The following is a 19,506-nucleotide window of genomic DNA, read 5'->3' on the forward strand; positions in this document are numbered from 1 at the left end:
CAAACAGGTCTGTATGGTCTGTGAATGGTCTGAAATATCTGGACATTGTTTCTTGGAATTGATATTACTATTTAATTGTTCCAATGTAATTTTTAAAAAGCTGTAAGTGCCACAAAATTCTATTCGAGTATATTTGGGTAAGTAGCATAGCATTATTATGTATTATGTATTTCTTATATATGACTTCATGTTTAAATTTATACAAACAAACCAAAACAGGGTGTACTGTCTCTTTAAGGGCTGTCACTGCTCGCTCCGTGCTGGCCTCCCGCTGCTTGTTATTTTCTGCAACAAGATGGCTGTCGTTCCTGAGAGCAGAGTCCTCACTTTCAGCGTTTTTAAATGGAGCTCTTACTCCTCTACATATTTACCTGAGTAAGTAATGCACACGTTAGTTGGCCCGGCATATGCACTAGGTTTTGTGTCCACATGTGGTCTTCCGTCGCCTCAGTGCACCACTGTTTCTTCCAGCCGGCCCGACTGGCCTAGCTCGATTGCGATCCGAACCAGTTAGCTTTGTCAGGGGCGAAGGGGGCGTTTGGTTTGCTTACCCAAGTGCCGATAGTGATGTTGCTGGCGATCCATTGAAGCATTTGTGGCTAACATTAGTATATGACGGATTGTGTGTTTAATAGGACAGCATTCAGACATTACTTTGAATGTTGTAGTTATTCGCCAGTGTCACTGACATCATTAAAGCGATAGTTGTTTGTCCGTTATGCACGGATCATCCGTTGTAGGTGCTTTGTGTACGTCAACTTATATTTTATTCTCTTCAGATGAGCTTGTTTTGATTCAGCAGCCCTCGATATTTAGTTTCTGACACTAGTTCAGCAAATTGGTCGCAACTTTAGACTTATATGTTGTCAAAACAGTGATTAATTTAAGAAGTTGATTCAGCAGCGTGAAGCCCGGTACCCTTGTACGTTAAAAACGAACGTCCCCATTAGCTAACTGCACTCTAGGGCTAAAGTAGGAGACTAGCGTTAGCTGCTGTTATCTAACCAAATAGCTTTGCTTTAGCAACCACAGCTAATCGGCTTGTTTACCAGCTACTGGAAACTGGTGTTATGAAACGACTTGTCACACTTTATGGTCGATATAAACAAACAGACCCACCTAAATGTTATAATTTATGTGTGAAGTCACTCATAGTTTTTGAGCATTCGCCTGTTGCTGGTTCAGCACTAAAGGTGCAGTTTAGCTGTAGCTGCTTAATATTAGCCTGCATACAACAACAGTATGCTAGCTTATATTAATGTTAGTTACAAATAAATGGACTCATAGCACCTTCTGACATAGTCTAACTGGACTTAATAGGCAATAGTTTATTATTATTATTATTATTATTATTATTATTATTATTATTATTATAATTCCCTTACCTTTCCATCTAATTTATACAGACACAGACATACACACCCATATTTATTCTGGTCTGTAGTGAATTGTGACTCCTGTGTCACAACATTGATGTAATATTGTCTGCTGTTTACTCCTGCTGTGATGTCCCACAGGTACAAACACACTACTTTTCTCCCTGTTTGTTTTTCAGGAACATCTTGGTGGACAAACCTAATGATCAGTCTTCCAGGTGGTCTTCTGAGAGCAACTACCCTCCACAGGTAGGTCTGCTGCTGTAAACACAAACTGTAGACTTCAGTCGACATGAAAACTTAGTGTTCATTAAGTACAAACTGTGAGGTTCAGGGAGGCCTGTGGTGGTTCATTTGTTTAAAAAAACAGTGTACAATATACTATCATAATTATAATCACATCTTCTCAGAGGAAGATGTGGGAACAGGTTTCCCAAGATCTTCCTGGTATCTTTACAAGCTTCATCTGGCTGTGGCCGATAAGATCACCGACCTTCTTGCATTTGATCAACAGAAACAAAGTCACCACCAATGTAAAGCAATCAGGATCAGAGCCCATGCTGCAGATTAGAGATGTGCTAGTACATTTTTTTTTCCTGATAACTAAACTTTGCACACAGCCGATAGCCAGTCCCAATCCAATTACACCTGTATACTAGTAACCCTGTACAGATGTTATGTTATGGATGTGTTTGAAGTTACATAAGTCACTTGCCATCAATGGATACTGGCTATCTGTGAAGTGACAAAACATCTGTTAAGGTGCATTTAAGCACACAGTACGCTGCTGAGAAGTAGCAGGGTCCCGTTCCTTCTAAATTAATATTGTAGTATTGGATCGGTATATCGTTTTGTGTGTACTCACCAATAGCTATTTTAGCATTTTAGGCAGTATCAGAGGCGTTTCAAATCCTTGTTTTGGTATTGGAACAACCTTACCGCGGATGCAGCCAAAGATATTTGAAGTGAGATAAGAACAACATGGTACAATTTGGCACTTACTTTGGTGATGTAAGAGGCGCATCAATTTTTAATGGTCAAATGATCTATTTTTATTTACGACTGAGATAATAAAAATATGTTGATTTATTGTACTAATTAGTTTATTTACTCAGTCAACTGTGCGATTAAAACATTTAAGAAGATTTTCTGTTTTTTAATAAGCAAGGGCGTAGGACTGATTATGATATTCCCTAAGTGGTAGTGAGGCTTCTCTGCTCTGTGCTTCAAGTGCTCACCCAGCAGTATGCAGGTCTGAAGTGTCTGCAGTCTTCATACAATGAAGAAGTCGTTTCCCATTGTGCCTCTTGAACCCATTGACCGAGTACAGCTACGCTGTGCCAGAAGGAGTTTGAGGTTAAATCTGAAAGTTTGTGTTGTATGGTGAGAGGAAATGAAGCATTTCAAAACAATGGTTAACCACTCAGCTGTCTGCTTGAACACGCCAGTCTCAACATGTTTCTGTCTAGTAAAGCAGCTGGGTGGTAAAGTATGGCTGAAAGCTATCAAAATAAGCAAGAAGCAAATAAGTGTGATTGTTAAGGCAGCATTCGTAGTATAATGTATTTTATTATAAGTTCAGTCACATTTCCACTATTCAGCCAATTAATTGCAGTATTATTTGTGCCTGTCTGTTGATATTAATTTGTCACTATCAGTTTTTAAAAAACAATGTTAGTGTGAGAGCTGAAGTGATTAGTTTATTAAGTGATTAAGCTGATCTGCAGAAAATGACTCATTTGAGTCAATGTTCAAGCAGAAATGCCACATTCCACAACAACACACAACATTCCCCCCAGCTTCTAAATTGTAAGAATTGTCTGCAAACTTTTCTCCTGTGATTAGCAAGTTGACCGTTTGGTATTCGGACTGTTGCTTTGCCAAAATAAGCAGTTTGAAGAAATTGCATTGGGGATACGAAAATGTCCATGTACATTTTTCACTGTTTTTGGACAATTCATAGAACAAGTAATAGATCAATAATCAAACTTATAATAATAAATTAAAATTAAGATATTAAAAATGTGAATGAGTTAATAAGATTTGGAGTCCTAATGGTATCAATCTTGAGTCATTAACATGTTCGATATGTAGACATTTCGAAACAGACAGCAAAATTAAAGCAATGTATGGGCCACATCACAGACAAGAATCTAAAAGTCATGACCTTGATGGTAGAATCAGACTGTTGACCAATGACAAATTGAGGCAAAGAACAAGAGCAATGCCTGGCAGCAGAGTCAAAAGTCAGTAGAACTGCTTTTATTTTTTATTGATGAAGATTGAAATTCATGTGGAAGGACTGAGAATGACATCAGTGTTTATAAAAGTTTCACCCTAGATGAATAATGATTACGGCTCAGGACGTGGATTGGTAGACTATCTGTCTTTTATGAGTGGATGTGAAAACATCGGTCCCTGGGGTTCGTTAAATGCCTGTTTTCCAGTAGCACATTTAATCAATGTTCTGGCCTGTGGTCTCCACTCGTTCTGGCCCACTGGCCACTGGTGATTTGTCATTAGATGTGCTGGCTTGTTAGAGCACCAGTGACGTGTGGATGCTGCTCATAGATTGTGTGTAATGCCACTTACCTGACGCAGTAGATTGACCCTGCTCTAGTCATTTAGCTAATGAGCAAATCTTTTCACAGTGGTTGCCCTGCCATAAGCACAGGCAATATCCTGCACTCTTCCACACACACTAATGGCACCACAACTCTGCTCTTTGCCTTCAGTCTGCTTCATGTCTCCTCTCACCTTTTCTCTCTATTTATTTCCAGTTTTTAATCTTGAAATTGGAAAGGCCGGCAATTGTTCAGAGCATCACCTTTGGGAAGTATGAGAAGACTCACGTCTGCAACCTGAAGAAGTTTAAAGTGTTTGGTGGGATGAGTGAAGAGAACATGACAGAGCTTTTGTCCAGGTGAGACATCACTGCTTGTGTCAGTCCAACTGCTTATTTTTTGTTCATTTTCAGCAGCTTTAATGTGAACTTCCATTTAGCATTCCATTAGCAGCATTTTTTGTTTTCTTGTAAAAGGAATGGGGAATGTTTATAGCTTGTTGGGGGCGATGCACATTCTTGGAGAAAGGTCTGCCTCAGAAGGTAACTTAAGGGGAAATTAAGTTCCTGCTCCTGTCTTCTAGCAGAGGTTCTGTATCCAGGAGCTTGTTATTGGCGCCAATACTGACCTTAAAGGCATTTTTTCACTACAGGAACTTAACAACCCATTCAGGAGTTTGCCCTAGGTTCCGCTTTGTGTTTCCACTATGTTTTACAAACTGAGACATTTTGGATATAACTGGAAAGGTGGCACTGGGAAAAAACATCATTTTAATGTGCTGTTTAGTAGGTGATTGGAGTTCAGTTGCGGGACAGACAACAATGGCGAAAAAGTGTGGCTATTAATATTTCCCTTAACGTTTGTATATAATGACTATTAAAGCTCAGTATAAGTAAATTAATGGAGGAGCCCCACCTGCAGTAGGAGGTTAACGGAATGAAGCAAAGGGAACAAATTGGTGGGGAACAGACTGCAGGATGCGGTGAAATCATTTTACCTTTCTTTCTTTTCTTCAAGAGTTATGTATAGACATATAGCATTTGGTCGCACTGCCCCACTTCTTAGTGTTGTTAATGTTAGCGTAGTGTCATGATACTGGAATTTCTAACTTCAATACGGTACCTGTAAAAAATGTCGATATTCGATAATATGTTCAATACCACAGGGATAATTGACACAATATTCAGGGCATACAATTTTTTTTTTTTTTATAAGACAATTATAACAAGGCTTGTGTACTGTGTGTTATGAACAACAGCATTTGAATTTACTTCTGACCACAGCCCAAAGAGTGGGAGGAGGAGGGAATATGTGGGCACTGCAGCGGTGTGTGTCTCTACTTGGTGCCGGAGAGAAGGGAGAGCAAGAAAGCACAGCTGTTATCGGTATTGAAACAGTTTCAGATATTCAGTATTGATATTTATCAATATTTCAATAGCTCACCACTTGAAACTCTTCATCATCAAGGAACCCAAATTGGGCAGAGAACAGTGCAGACGGAGGCAGAGTTTGTTAAAATAAAGACACGTTGACTTTCAGGTTGTTAGGCCTGGGCTATATGAAGTGGATGGACTACTGATTAGATGCTATTTATCCACATTAAATACAGTTTATTTTTCAGTGAAAATGAAATTAAAGGTTTTCACTATTACTTACAATCATTCAGTCACGGAGCGCCAGGGACTTAACTTTTACTGACAATCAATAACATTTCGAATAAGGCACATAGTTTTTTCCAAAGCTTCCATGACAAACATTTCTAAATACATTTTTTACTTCAGTCTCTCTTTCAAACTCAGTGTTGACTAAACAGTGTTCAAGTCCTGCTCGAACCAAGAAGGATTTAAAAGTATAAACAAGCCAGCGTCCAACACAAGTTATAGCATTGTGCCTCAAAAGGGGCAAAAATTTGCATGTTCACCCAGGCGGTGATGTTTTCATCACAGCAGATCGAAGCTGGAGCTGATAAATACCCAAGACTACTGCAGAGTCATTTGACACACATTCATATTGAAGACAGAAGCTGGTTGTTGGTGTTTTTTTGTCCAGGGTGAAAGGGGTATATTAGAGATTTTTAGTGTGGTCTTTTGGACTTTTTCGACCCCACTGTGTGCGAGCTCTGGTGATGCATGATCAGTTATAGAATATGGTTTGCTCATACATGGACACCAGTAGATGTAGTAGATATTGATACTGCATTTATTTTTTCATTAATACTGTATGTGGAAACTGAAAAAACTTGCAATCAGTGCAGGAACATTCTCTGAGTAATTGGTGGATTACACCATCCAGTTAATCCTCCAGCTTCACTATATACCAGACTGCCTATTTGTTAAAGAAGAGGACACATCATAGCTGCCAGCTGCCAAACCGACAAATGGAGTTTGGTTAACTGCCAGATTCGGATGACTATCCAACATTTCATAGCATATGGATGCAGTTGGCAACTCAACTCGGTGATAAAAATGTATGAAACATTTTTCCTTGTCTTCCAGTGGCCTTAAGAATGACTACAACAAGGAAACATTCACCTTAAAGCACAAGATTGACGAGCAGATGTTTCCCTGCAGATTTGTCAAAATAGGTGAGAGCTGATGTGGTTTATCAATTGTTGTCTCTGTTGATAAGATACACAGTGAATATTTCTGTCTTTTACACTGAAATCCCCTTTTCCATGTGTGCTGTGTTTCAGTGCCTCTGATGTCTTGGGGTCCTAGTTTTAATTTCAGCATCTGGTATATTGAGTTGCATGGTATCGAAGATCCTGACGTGGTGCAGCCCTGCCTTAACTGGTACAGCAAGGTAAGCAGTCAATGGTAGACTGTGGGTTACCGACAAAGGCTCGGACTGAAAGAGTAGATTACAGATTCAGCAGGCCTGCGACTGTAATTAGATGGATTAATCAGACAGCAGGAGAACTTAACTTCTGCAATAAAGGCCTCCTTTAACAAAGCAAACATTCTTTAGCAAGGCACCTGCGTATAAAAGCACTCCGTCAGTCTTTCTTTGATCAGACCAGTATGAAAACAGTGATTTGATGCACGGACAGTATTTATCATAGTATATATGTTTGTCCTAAAATTTCAATATAAATATAAATTTTACTCCCTCCTCCTGAGGGAGTAAAATACCATTTTTGGCATCTGTTTGTACTTTCAAACATGTGCTGAGTTTGGGTTAGGGTTAGTGTTTGTCGTGTTCGCTTTCAGTGCTGCTTCATAATAAAAGCGTTTTAATAGCTAAATAACAGGGGGCTTTTATTGTGAAGAAGTTAGAGGAAATTAAACATGTTTGTAACTGAATTAGCAGAGCCACTTCGTTAGCTGTGATTCTTCGATAGTACTGTGGGGATCAGGACAAGCACGTCATTGTTTTAAGACACACCGCCAAATAGGTGGCCCAGTCGAACAGATGAAATACATTCTTTTAACTGGTGCACACAAGGCCAAACTGTGTATAAGCGACACATGACATTAAACTCCCTTGTGTTTTTGGTCGTTCTTACACCGCGTGAGTTCACATGATCGAGTGGTCTAACAAATCCAGGTGCCTCGCAAACTACAGTAAAATGACTACAAGAACTTGACCTAACTTAAGTTAATAACTGACAACATTATGATTTGAAATAATGATACACTTGATAAAGAGCAAGTAAACACATCTAAAAAGACCAAGCATTTGGTGCCAACATCTTGTGGTTGGTACTAGAAAGAGTTGAGGTTTAATACCCAGATATTTAGGGTCACTCAAATTATGATGTCCCCTTTGTCAGCTGCTCCAATAAGAGTTATGGGTTGTGGTTGTGGACTGAGCCTAGATCGGTTTCCTCTCCATTATGCTCTTGCAGTACAGAGAACAGGAAGCCATCCGCCTTTGCCTCAAGCATTTCCGACAGCATAACTACACAGAGGCCTTCGAGTCACTGCAAAAGAAGACTCGGATAGCACTGGAGCACCCAATGCTCACCCACCTGCATGACAGGCTGGTGCTGCAAGGAGACTTTGATGCCTGTGAGGAGCTCATAGACAAAGCTGTGAGAGGTATCGTACCAGAGCAAAGCATCACAGGTTACTGCTGAGTTACCTCAATGTTTTTTTAAATTCTGACTCCTACTCAGTCAAGGCCTTTATGTTTGGTTTTTGTTTGTGTTAATGCTGATTTTGCCATAATTGATCCTCTTCTCTCCTTGCTAGACGGTTTGTTTAACCAGTATATCAGCCAGCAGGAGTACAAGCCCAGGTGGAGTCAGATCATCCCGAAATGCAACAAAGGTACAAGCGCCCAAGAAATCAACCGAGACGACATGAACAGTGAGACCCTCTATTCAAGTGGGAAATGTTCCCGATCCGTCAATCAAACATATCAGCACACTGTGAAAGCTCTGTGGCCTTGTAGCTAAAGCGATGCCACCCTCCCTCTTTTTGTTTGTCGTTTCCCTTCCGCCCTCTGCTCCTCCCATTATTCCACCCATCACATCATCCTGTCTCTCACTTTCCTCTGCGTCATCTTCCATCTCCCACGCTCATGTACCATCCTTGTGTCCTCCTTCCTCCCCTCCTTGCAGGTGATGGCGACGACAACAGGCCGGGGATGAGGGGAGGACATCAAATGGTCATTGACGTCCAGACTGGTAAGACCCACGCAGCCAGTGTTATGACTTGGCTGTTTAATCAACGCTATGACTCATACCCTCCTACACACGCTCAGAACGCAAAGCTCTATTACTGTTTAATCGAATTAACCCTCCCTCCAACTACAGCCCTTCTCCAAAATAAAATAGTCCAGAGGGCATTTCTCTTCTTGGAGCAGATAAATCACGACTTTTGTTTTGTCAGAGACACACAACTATTGTTTGTTGGTGGTGGCGTATTTGACCGAAGGGCATCTGAAAAACAAAAGCCTGCATTGTGTGTGTGTGAGAAAGAGTGATGCAGTGTCTGCAACGTGTGTGAGGACTGAGAGAAGGCATTGCATCCCTCTGGTCTGTGTCTCAGGCTGCACACACTGACCTCTGTGTTTTGGTCGCAGTAGATGATCGGAGCAGTTTATACAGGAGATTCCCAATGATTTCTTATTCAAAGGTTCTGTCTCATCCTGATCCTGATCATTCTCACTCACTCTCTTGTTTTCTCTTTTGTTTATGTTGGAACATATAGACAGAGGATCAGTGTGTGTCTCACTAATGATTCATTTCCCTGGGGTTTAAACTGACGATTCAACTTACACTATGACATGTCTAAATAAAGAAAACAGTCAGAAAACTTTACAGAATAAACATTGTCCTGAAAATATTGAGTAAATTATAACTGCAATTTTAACCTGTTATTAACATTCTTCATCAACCAACCCCAATTTGGGGACTTTTGGGACACAGGAGTCAAAGAAGTGGCTATTGGTTACTGTTTACTGTATTTGTAAAATTTGACATGCTAACCATCAATAGAATGTTGTCTTCTTTTGTATATTTAATGTAGATGATTAAATCAGTCAAAGCATTGTGTTCTAAGAGCTGCTGGGAAGGCACATCACTTCAGCCTAAAGACAAACTTAGAACTGCACAGACTGCCGAGCTCGAGTTCATCTTTCATCCTCATCCACTTCCGGTGTGTTAGGTTATTAACTATACAAACATGAGTTAATGATTAAAATAACCATTAGTCCACTGATTGTTTAGCTATAAACAGGTACATTCATAAATTCAATCAAAAATGGTTGTTCAGAAATTCACTGTTCCAGTTTCAGAGCGCTTAGAGCATCCTCTGAATGGAGGATATTTTAGGCCATAATTAAAATGTGAAGTCCAAATACATTATTAAAACCTAAAATAAATCCAATTAAAATTTTTTTTTTTATTATTTTATTACACAACTAGGAATAATCTTTTAATAAATAAACTTAAAAAGAGAAAGTAAATAGAAAAAAAAACTTAAAATGAAGGGTAAAGTGAGTAAAAAATTAAAGAAGTAAAATTTGAAACACAACAGCTGACCTGGAAATGCTCAAACTGAAAGCACTTGCAAAGGTGAAATTCTAAATGGCAATGAGAATAAGGCAAGGGAAACATTAAGTGTGAAACTCAAAATGGGGAATAGTTAAGCTTAAATGACAATGTGTTCTCCTTTACATCAAGGGCAAATAATCAGTAGCTCTCAGCAATAGATTTTTAGGCTACAGCTGCCATGATAATGAATAAAATCAGTAACACAAGAAATCTGTGAATGTAACTTAAGTTATCACGCGCAGACAAAGGAATATTCTGCTGTGGTTTTTTTTGCACATGAGCATTTTATATCCAGGAATTAAAATGGTAAACTCTACCACTGATACCCCAGTGACAAATTGGCCACATTTTTGCACCTTGACCAGACACGGTCCAGCCATATACTTGTCTTGTTAATCCAGTGGTTAGCTCATACAGGGTGTATAGGTTGACCTTTACCTCCTAAGCCTGGTAGCTACACATGGTCACAGTATCCTTAACATTAGGAGGCATGATCCAGGATCATTTTCAAACACCAAAGCGCATATTCACAGCCTTACACAAATGTAATTTTGATTTAAAAGTACTGATCCTCAGCCCAAAACAAACCTATTGTTGATCATAACCAGTGACTCATTGCATACTTATTGGCCTTCACAACTCATTTTCTGGCCCAGACTCAGTTTTGGAATTGTAGCCGCAATGGCTGAACTTATTTCCTCCTACACAAGTCTCTGATACAATCGCAACTTCCCACAACTGCCATCTGCCTGAGCTGCAATGGCCTGTGTTTGACCTAAACAATGATGTTTTCATAGGAGAGATTGGGAAAGTATTGGAGTTGGAAAGAGGTAGTATATCACAATACATCATGTGTTGTGTCATTTTAACGCCACAGTTAAAAGTTGCCTTGTGACTGAGTAGCTCCAAAATGTTAGTGATTCCCAGATTTGTTTTAAGAATATTTTAAAATGATAATGTGTTGGACCGTCTCATTCCAAACCAGAATGAATCCAAAAATGAATGCTCTGATCCGATTTACTCACTCATGTTTTTGAAAGACTAAGAGAAGGTGATGCAGTTTGTCTGTGTGTGTTCTGCCTGTCTATGTGTTCACGTTCACTGCTGCAGGCTGGATCTTACCATGTGATGTTTCTCCGTGTTGATAACTTTGTCTGCAACTGACTACATGCTCACCTCGGGGAACATTTAATGCTTTATCAAAGCATAACTTTAATTGGATTATTCAGAGTAACTCTGAATATTTAGTGTGTGACAGTTTCTGTTGTTGGTCTCTGCAGAGACCGTGTACCTGTTCGGGGGCTGGGACGGCACACAGGACCTGGCTGACTTCTGGGCTTACAGCGTTCAGGAGAACCAGTGGGCCTGCATCTCCAGAGACACTGAGAAAGAGGTGCGTGAGATCAGAAAACATTTTGTTCAAACACAGATATATATTGACAAAAGACACCAAAACGTACAAAAAATGTTCGAAACATTTTATGAGTGAAAAGTTGTGGGAGTGTTTGCTTCTTAAAATCCTCAAACTTTCACCATGTTCCAGTGATTTGAGCATGAAATTGTTTTTATATTTTCATGGATATTTCTTGTTAAGAAAACCAGATTGCACATTACGTGTTAACGAGAAAAAGGTTTTAGCTTTAGTCTTATGGGCTTCAGGACAAAGTTTAGGTTTTCTTCCTATTTGTTCTTTACTTGGGTATTTTCATTTAATGCTACTTTATACTGCTACTGCACTACATTTTTTTCAGCTGTAGTTGGCTGTAGAAATTCAGATTTATAAAACTTTTAACTAATATCAACAGCAATCAATTAACAAATTATAATGTATTATTATAGGTTATGGCAGTGAAGAAATTAAAATTAACTCCACCTTTACTAGTCAATACATAAGTGATGCTTGCATATTCATGCATTTATAACTATAATCCAACAATATATATTATATATATTTCAAAATTAAATTATTCTGCATAATCACTACTTTTACTTTTGGTGCTTAAGTTAATAGTGGTCTCAAGTAAAATTTTAAAGTATTTCTAAACTGATGTATTGCTACTTTTACTAAACTTAAAGATATTTATACTCCTCCCACTACTGCTCCTGTGCACCTATCAGAGTGGACCAAGTGCTCGCTCGTGCCACAAGATGTGTATTGACTCCCAGCGGCGTCAGATCTATACCCTGGGCCGGTACCTGGACTCCAGTGTCAGGAACAGCAAGTCTCTGAAGAGCGACTTCTACCGCTACGACATTGACGCCAACACCTGGACGCTACTCAGCGAGGACACGTCAGCTGATGGGGGGCCAAAGTTGGTGTTTGACCATCAGGTACCTCTTGTTTCATGTATACACTGGCTGGGAAACCGAAACCAGCTGAGCATTTTGGTACTGATGATCACTTTGCTAGGTTACGCTTGTATTTGACTAGTGAAATATGCTTGTCTAGTCTACGATCATTGATATAAATAACGTGGAGAAAATTTAGGAAACGCCTTTTAATATGAAGCAAATTAGTGCAACAGTCCCACAAATTGCAGCTTTCAAAATGACAAAGCTCACACCACTCAAATATATAACTGTCATGTAGGTAAAATTCCCTAGACTGAACTGATTTCAAGGTGGGTGAACATTATAAACTGGTAACTGAGTGTATGGCAAAGTGTAAGTATGTACATTGAGATCTAAGACAATTTGTGTAATGTCTAATGTCTTGTTTAGAAAGTATGTGTACACCTCATGGCACAGAGAAAACCTTTCAGAGCTGAAACAATTGGTCTAACTAGCAACATCTTTAATAAATAGTTAATTGGTAAGGTAATTTTTAAAGCAGAAATCCCATAAGTGCTCTTGATCTAGCTTATCAAATGGGAATATTAATCAGTCTACTGTGATAGTAAGCTGAATATATCTGGTTGTCAGCCTGCAGGTTTGGACAAAAAAGCAATTTCAAGCTCTCGCCTCACACCATGTCTACGGGGGAGGTGTAGCATGAGCAGCATATTAGCAGAGCAGCAGCAGCTTCAGTGCTCTGTCCTTGACTACACGGGGTGCATTCACATCAGTATTGACTAGAGATCGCCTGTGTTTTGGTAGCTTTAGATCTCAATGCACAGTCTGCATAGCTAAGTGTGTAAAACAGAAGAAAATATACTTGAAGCGAAATTTCATATAATATTGAGGTCATAGCTATAGGTTTTGTCACTTTAAAGAAAGACGTTTTTTGGTCAAAGAAAGCTGTCCTTGGCTTGAACACATCTCAGTGGAATCTCTTTGGGTTCTAAAGTAGAAAAATGAATGAAACGGAATCAGACAACATAACATAGTATTGAATATTAGGGTCACATGTGCCTTCATTAGCCTTTTCTGAAGATTTTCATGCTCAGAGGCAGAACCAGTTTTTTCGAAAAGTGCTGAAGCATTTATTAATCATCTCAATAAAAGCTCATATATGGAAACCAAGAATTGTAATATAACAGTCCTCTCTTTAATTCTTGAACACAAATAGTGGAAATCAGAGACTCATCCTGCTGTACTTTGCAAACCCTCTTTCTGAACTCCCACACTTCCTGTTTCCCCATCTCTTGTCCTCTTTGACCTCTCCTCTTCCTGCAGATGTGCATGGACTCGGAGAAGCACATGATCTACACTTTTGGTGGGCGCATCCTGACATGTAACGGCAGCGTGGAGGACAGTCGGACATCAGAGCCTCAGTTCAGCGGCTTGTACGCCTATCACTGCCAGGCCGGAACGTGGAGCCTCTTGAGGGAAGACTCGTGTAACGCTGGGCCGGAAGATGTCCAGTCTCGCATTGGACACTGCATGCTCTTCCACACTGTGAGTCCACTCTGCCCTTCTGAAGACATGTCTTAGGTTTATTATTATTGTTCTGAGGACAATTCTGCTTGGTTGTTTTAATAAGATACTTTCAGCTTTAATGTTAATCATTATCTCTGTGTTTCTGCCTTTTTGTTTCTTGTACCTTACAATCATAGAGAAACCGCTGTCTGTACGTGTTTGGAGGTCAGAGGTCAAAGACGTACCTCAATGATTTCTTCAGCTACGATGTGGATGGAGACCATGTTGAGATCATATCTGACGGCACGAAGAAAGACTCAGGCATGGGTAAGATTTGTCCTCCGTCGTACACTTCTTTCTCTGCTTAGGAAGAGGAATCATCAAGGCCAATGCCATCACACAGTTTGAAATGCTGTACAGTATAAGTTTAGAACTTGTCAAAATTGATAGGGGTTATTGATTGATAAAGCCGCACTGGTTGGTCAATAATCTGATATTGTTCTTTTACAAAGAATTCTCAGTGGGAGATTTTGTCACTTGCAAGGAAATTCAGCATCAAGTCAAATTTTAACTCTGAAAAACACACAGTTAGCCCAGTAATCAATGACTTTGTGTTGGTTTCCTCCAGTTTAATAACAAGGACACTACAGTTTGGATGACAGCAAGCCTTTGGGAGCTGGCTAAACTGTAACTGTAACTTTGAACCATCAGCAACTGAAACAATTACTTCCTTGTATTCCCTGCTTTGCACAGACCAAATTAAAAATGTGCATTACAGAGGCATACAACCGCAGTGCGGTAAATCTAGTAAGCTATAATATGAGAAAGTTTGTCTTATTTTTTAAGAGCTTTGTCTCTGTAGAGATTCTTTCCAATAAGTTGTCAGACACTTACGATAACAAATCTGAGCCTGTCAGTAGCAAAGACAACCAATTTCAGTGGACGACTTTGACAGTGTGCAATTTGCCCACTGAGATCACATTGCAGCCCTTCATGGCTAGCAACTGAAGCGCTCAATACTGGACCAGTTTCAAAAATTGTTGTCTCCATTAGTCACAAAAACAAGGAAAATAGGGTCCAGATTGAAAAATGCCAGAGTTCCCCTTAAAGACGGAGAGCTCTGAGACTTTCAGTTGTCTCTCAGTTGTTGGGGTCTTGGCCGTAGACTATCGTGGGTAGCGCAAAGCCACAGCGGCACTGTGTTTTCTCTCAGCCGCTATGCTGAACACTAGCTATGTACCTTATAGGATTACAAGTTACTATCAAACTTGATTGAATGATTATACAGGTTATGAGGTTGGGTAGGCTAAGCTAGGTTAACCTAACAGGGCAGCAGCAGGCTAAGTCTCTAAGCTAGTACGTTGCATAACAATCCTCTTCCAAAAGTGTAGTGTAGTGGAAGAATGCTTTATGAATGCTATTCTAACACGTTTTGGTTTAACGGTTTAAATTTTAATGTGTCTGTGATATAATCTCAACACTGGCTTCCATGTTGTGTCTTTGTAGAAAAACAGATTCATATTGAAGCTGGAAAACTGTTGTGTTACTTTGAATATTGACTCCGTTGCATGTTCACATGCAGGATGAAACAGAGCTGGAACTCAAAAAATGTGATTCAATATAAATTCCCCAAATACTTGTTATATCGGGCACTCCTTGCGCTGTCATTTTCAAAGCCACCACCTGACTCATGTGGCTGAGGGTTTTTGGGTAGCTGCCCTGTAGCCTCAGGGGTATTGTTTAACACAAACCTGTGGCTCCGTCACACAAAGTAAACAACCTGTGATCATCTCTGCTGCTGCATTCAGAGTCTAATGGGCTCTGTGTGTTTGTGGGCTTCTCTGCCTCTGTCAGATTTGACAGATTCCCTGCCTTAAAAGCTCCGACAGCAGTCACACACTTCCTGCCCTGTTAGACAGATTGACTGAACTCTCTGCCGCACTCTCGGCTCCACCTCAAACACAGCATAAATAGACCCTTGTCTCACCCTCTGTTCTGTCAGAGCCGAGTAGGGAGAGAGAATCTTGACATAGTGATAATAAGGGAGAGAGAAATTGAAAAATTCAAATGGGTGTGCGAGTGAAACAGAGCAAGAAAGAACAGAATGTTTTTTGGCAGGAAGGAAGGAGCAAGCCCAAACAGTTCTCTCTTTCTCATAATCAGTGTCACATGTTGATGTGTGCTGTGGCTCAGCACTGCAGCAATATCTCGTGTTGTTGGTCTTCACGTGCTGACCCGTAACCCCCAACTCTGTGCAGGAGAACTTACGTCTGCTACACAGCCTGCTGTCTGTCTGCCTGCCTGTCTGTCTGAGCTCAGCTGGGAGTTTCAGTCAAATTAAGCCCATTTAGATGATATCACTGTAATAAATTAAATATCGTCTGTGTTGTCCCACAGTTGTAGCACAGTTGGAGAGTCTCAGAGTTACCTCTACGCTACAAATAGTGTCTGTGTATTGGAAAGTACTGTTGATGATTCACAGTTGCTGTATGTTTTCTGGTTCTATGAAGCTTCCTGGATAAAATACCATCGTGTTGTGTTTTTCCCCTCTGTTGTTTTAATGATGTTTGAAACTATAAGGCCTGCCTTTGCAGTGCTTTGCTCAGTTTCGCTTTTACAAGGTACAAGGTAAATGTATTTGACATTTTTTAAACACAGGCTAAAAAAAGCAAAATAATGTTAGAGTCCTTGAGTCCTGCTACATCTATTTTATGGAGTGTTGAATGTTGTTTTTGAGGTCTCAGTCTCACAGCCTGGGGAATGTAGTCTGGTGGTTTGGCAGTGGATACTTCTGTATCTTCTGCCAGATAGCAGCAGGTTGAACACACTGTGGCTGGGTTGGCTGTCATATTTTGGTATCCTTTGGGCTCTGTGCAAACATCTTACTTCACCAATGTCACTGGTGCTCTGTAGATGGTACCAATTATGTTCTGGGAAGTTTTAATCACCTGCCGTAGAGCCTTCCTGTCCTGGGCTGTACATGAACCATGCCAGTTTGTGATGCTTCCAGTCAGGATGCGTTCTATTGCTTCTTTCTAACAGGTGACCAGAATCTTGCTCTGGAATTTAACTTTCTGAAGTTTCTATAGGAAGTAGAGCCTTTTCTGTGCTTTTTAAACCAGGGTGGTGATGTAAGATGAAGATGAAGAAGGTTCTCAGTGATGATAATTCCAAGGAACCTATAACTGTTTACCTGCTGCACCTCAGCTCCACTGATGTAGACAGGGGTGTGTTTTGCCTCCTTCCTTCTAAAATCAACAATCAGCTCCTTGGTTTTGCTGACGTTGATTGTCTCTGTGCACCACTCTGCAAGATTGTTGATTTCCTCTCGATATGAATCTCTCATCATTGTTTATGATACGGCCAATGATGATGATGGTGGTGTTGTCCGCCTACTTCACAATAGAGTTCTCTTGATGTCTGAGAGTGTAGTCATGGGTGTACAGTGTGAACAAGAGGGGGCTGAGCACACAGCCCTGGGGGGGCTTCGTTGTTGAGCACTAACGTAGAAGATGTGTGACTGCCAATCCGAACTCTCTGGGGTCTGCTTGTGAGGAAGTCCAATATCCAGTTGCAGAGTGTTGTAGTCAAGCACAGAGTGTTTAGTTTTCCAATTGACTTCATGGGTGAGATTGTGTTGAAGCAAACTGTTTACTTTGTGGCAATAAAATGTGTTGCTCAGAATTCCTTTTCAGAAGATGGATAGATTGAGTTTTTGCATTTCATCTTAATTCAATATAGTGTCAGTAAAATAACATTAATAATTGAATTTAACAAATGATCTCAATTTGTTTGCAGTAAAAATCTAAATGCTGCTTGATAGTTATAATAAAATCATTCAAAATCAACACGTTTAGCAACACATAATTTACACATGCATACTTATTAAACAGAAATATTAAATAGTCTTCAGATTTTATTGAAATATAGCTTCAATGGGCAGAATATACTCTTTAGTGCACAATGTTAACTGGAGTAAACAGATGTATGTATCAGTCACAGAAATAAGATCTACAAGAAAATATTATTAAACTTAAAAGTATTATTCCTGAATCACTTGTTACACTGTTGATGTGTGGTGTCCGCTGCAGAAGACATTTACATAACTCTTTTAACAAGTTCACTTGTTAAAGATTAAAAACAAACATTTAAAAAATGTATCCCTTTGTGATTTAATAATTTGTGCATGAAACAGTCATTTTAGTTGAATTATTCCTGTTTGTCTGTGGCAGTTACCTCAGCAGATATTCAGCTCTGAGTCTGAGTCAGTTGAGTGATCATCATGATTTTCATGGTTGTTGTGCTGTTGTGCACAATCCATAGAAAAAAATGCAGAAGTTCTTCAGTTTGACTGGAAAATGGAATCAGTCTTTAACATGTCAGTGCTGTGCTGAACTGTTGATGCAGTATTAATTAAGATTAAACTAGATTTAAGTTTCTATTTAACAAAATGTAATTGTATTGAAACACAGCAATATATGATTCAATTACACATACATTAAGTAGAAATCTTCATAAATCATGTTGCAGCTTGCAGTATTGAACAAACTAACTGCCATATGAGTGCTGCATGCAGCCCTAACAGACATTGTTTACATTTGGTCATTCGATCGAGGCTTTGACTTCAGGGACTGCTGGAAGTGCTCTTATTGCTGACCCGCACAGGGAACTTGACCCTCACTCATGTGACTTTTGCTGCCTTGCTGCACCTACAGCAGGTCTCAGGCCTGCTGAAATAACAGGAGAACAACAGTGTGTGTCGGCGTGTCTCCATCACACCCATCCTCATTTGCATGCTGTTCACTCCTTCTCTGCCGGGACTTGTTGCCATGGAGGCGTATTGCTGTGTTATCAAGTAGTTTTCTTTAGCTCTGCTTTATTTTACATTTACTCTTCTCTCCATTTTGGGGTGAAAGAAGTTTTTCCTCCATGCTAACAAAAATGTACTGACCTGTAAACTTCATTCAAACACTGTCATATTCTTACCTGTGCTAAATCAGATCTGCTGGAGGAGTGAATGTTTTTAATTTCTGAGCTGACCTCCCTGCCCATTTATCGTTGCTATTTTTTGCCTCCACAGTACCGATGACAGGCTTTACCCAGAGAGCCACCATCGACCCCGAGCTCAATGAGATCCACGTCTTGTCAGGCCTCAGCAAGGACAAGGACAAACGCGAGGAGAACGTCCGCAACTCCTTCTGGATCTATGACATTGCACGCAACAACTGGTAGGAGAGAGATAAACACACACACGCCACCACCGCAGCAACAAGGAGCGAGCACACATACACACACACAAACACACAGGAAATCCTTTCACACACACCAGCTCTTTGTAGCCAAGATGTCACCACAACAGATAACAGAGAGAATGCATGAAAACAACACACTCTGGCTCACTCATCAATATATTTATACAGATTTCACCACTGCAGAGAGTTACATTTCAAAGCTTTTCCTGACCTCTCAGCCCTCCACCAGGGAACTGCATGTTCCCAGTGTCTATGTGATTATGTGTGTGTGTGTGTGTGTGTGTCTGTGTGTGTCTGCGTGTGTGCGTGTGTGCGTGTGTGCGTGTGTGTGTGTGTGTGTGTGTGTGTGTGTGTGTGCGTGTGTGTGTCTGTGTGTGTGTGCGTGCGTGTGTGTGTCTGTGTGTGTGTGTGTGTGTGTGTGTGTTTGCGTGTGCGTCCACTTTCTGTATTTGCACATGTCATGTTTTGGATCAGTGGCTGTGAAAGAACAGGCTGCATCCCTTACTGTTCCAGTA

General features: G+C 40.2%; 1 protein-coding gene across 4 annotated transcripts in view; it reads left to right on the forward strand.

Moving 5' to 3' along the window:
• Positions 1-275: 275 nt before the first annotated feature.
• Positions 276-19,506, forward strand: part of mkln1 (muskelin 1, intracellular mediator containing kelch motifs) — a 29,527-nt gene continuing 10,296 nt past the window's right edge. The window contains exons 1-13 of one of the 4 annotated variants that reach the window (XM_084346444.1): positions 276-375; positions 1,556-1,625; positions 4,157-4,299; positions 6,436-6,524; positions 6,633-6,742; positions 7,788-8,007; positions 8,134-8,250; positions 8,505-8,570; positions 11,222-11,334; positions 12,060-12,272; positions 13,557-13,778; positions 13,937-14,066; positions 18,820-18,967. In XM_084346444.1, the coding sequence (XP_084202570.1) occupies positions 296-375; positions 1,556-1,625; positions 4,157-4,299; positions 6,436-6,524; positions 6,633-6,742; positions 7,788-8,007; positions 8,134-8,250; positions 8,505-8,570; positions 11,222-11,334; positions 12,060-12,272; positions 13,557-13,778; positions 13,937-14,066; positions 18,820-18,967 (1,721 nt within the window). In that variant the 5' untranslated portion in view covers positions 276-295. The remainder of the gene's footprint in view (positions 376-1,555; positions 1,626-4,156; positions 4,300-6,435; positions 6,525-6,632; positions 6,743-7,787; positions 8,008-8,133; positions 8,251-8,504; positions 8,571-11,221; positions 11,335-12,059; positions 12,273-13,556; positions 13,779-13,936; positions 14,067-18,819; positions 18,968-19,506) is intronic. The other 3 variants (XM_084346446.1, XM_084346445.1, XM_084346447.1) reach the window with 3 other exon arrangements.

Source organism: Pagrus pagrus (assembly GCF_965226575.1).
Source record: "Pagrus pagrus genome assembly, chromosome: 23".
Classification (NCBI taxonomy): Eukaryota; Metazoa; Chordata; class Actinopteri; order Spariformes; family Sparidae; genus Pagrus; species Pagrus pagrus.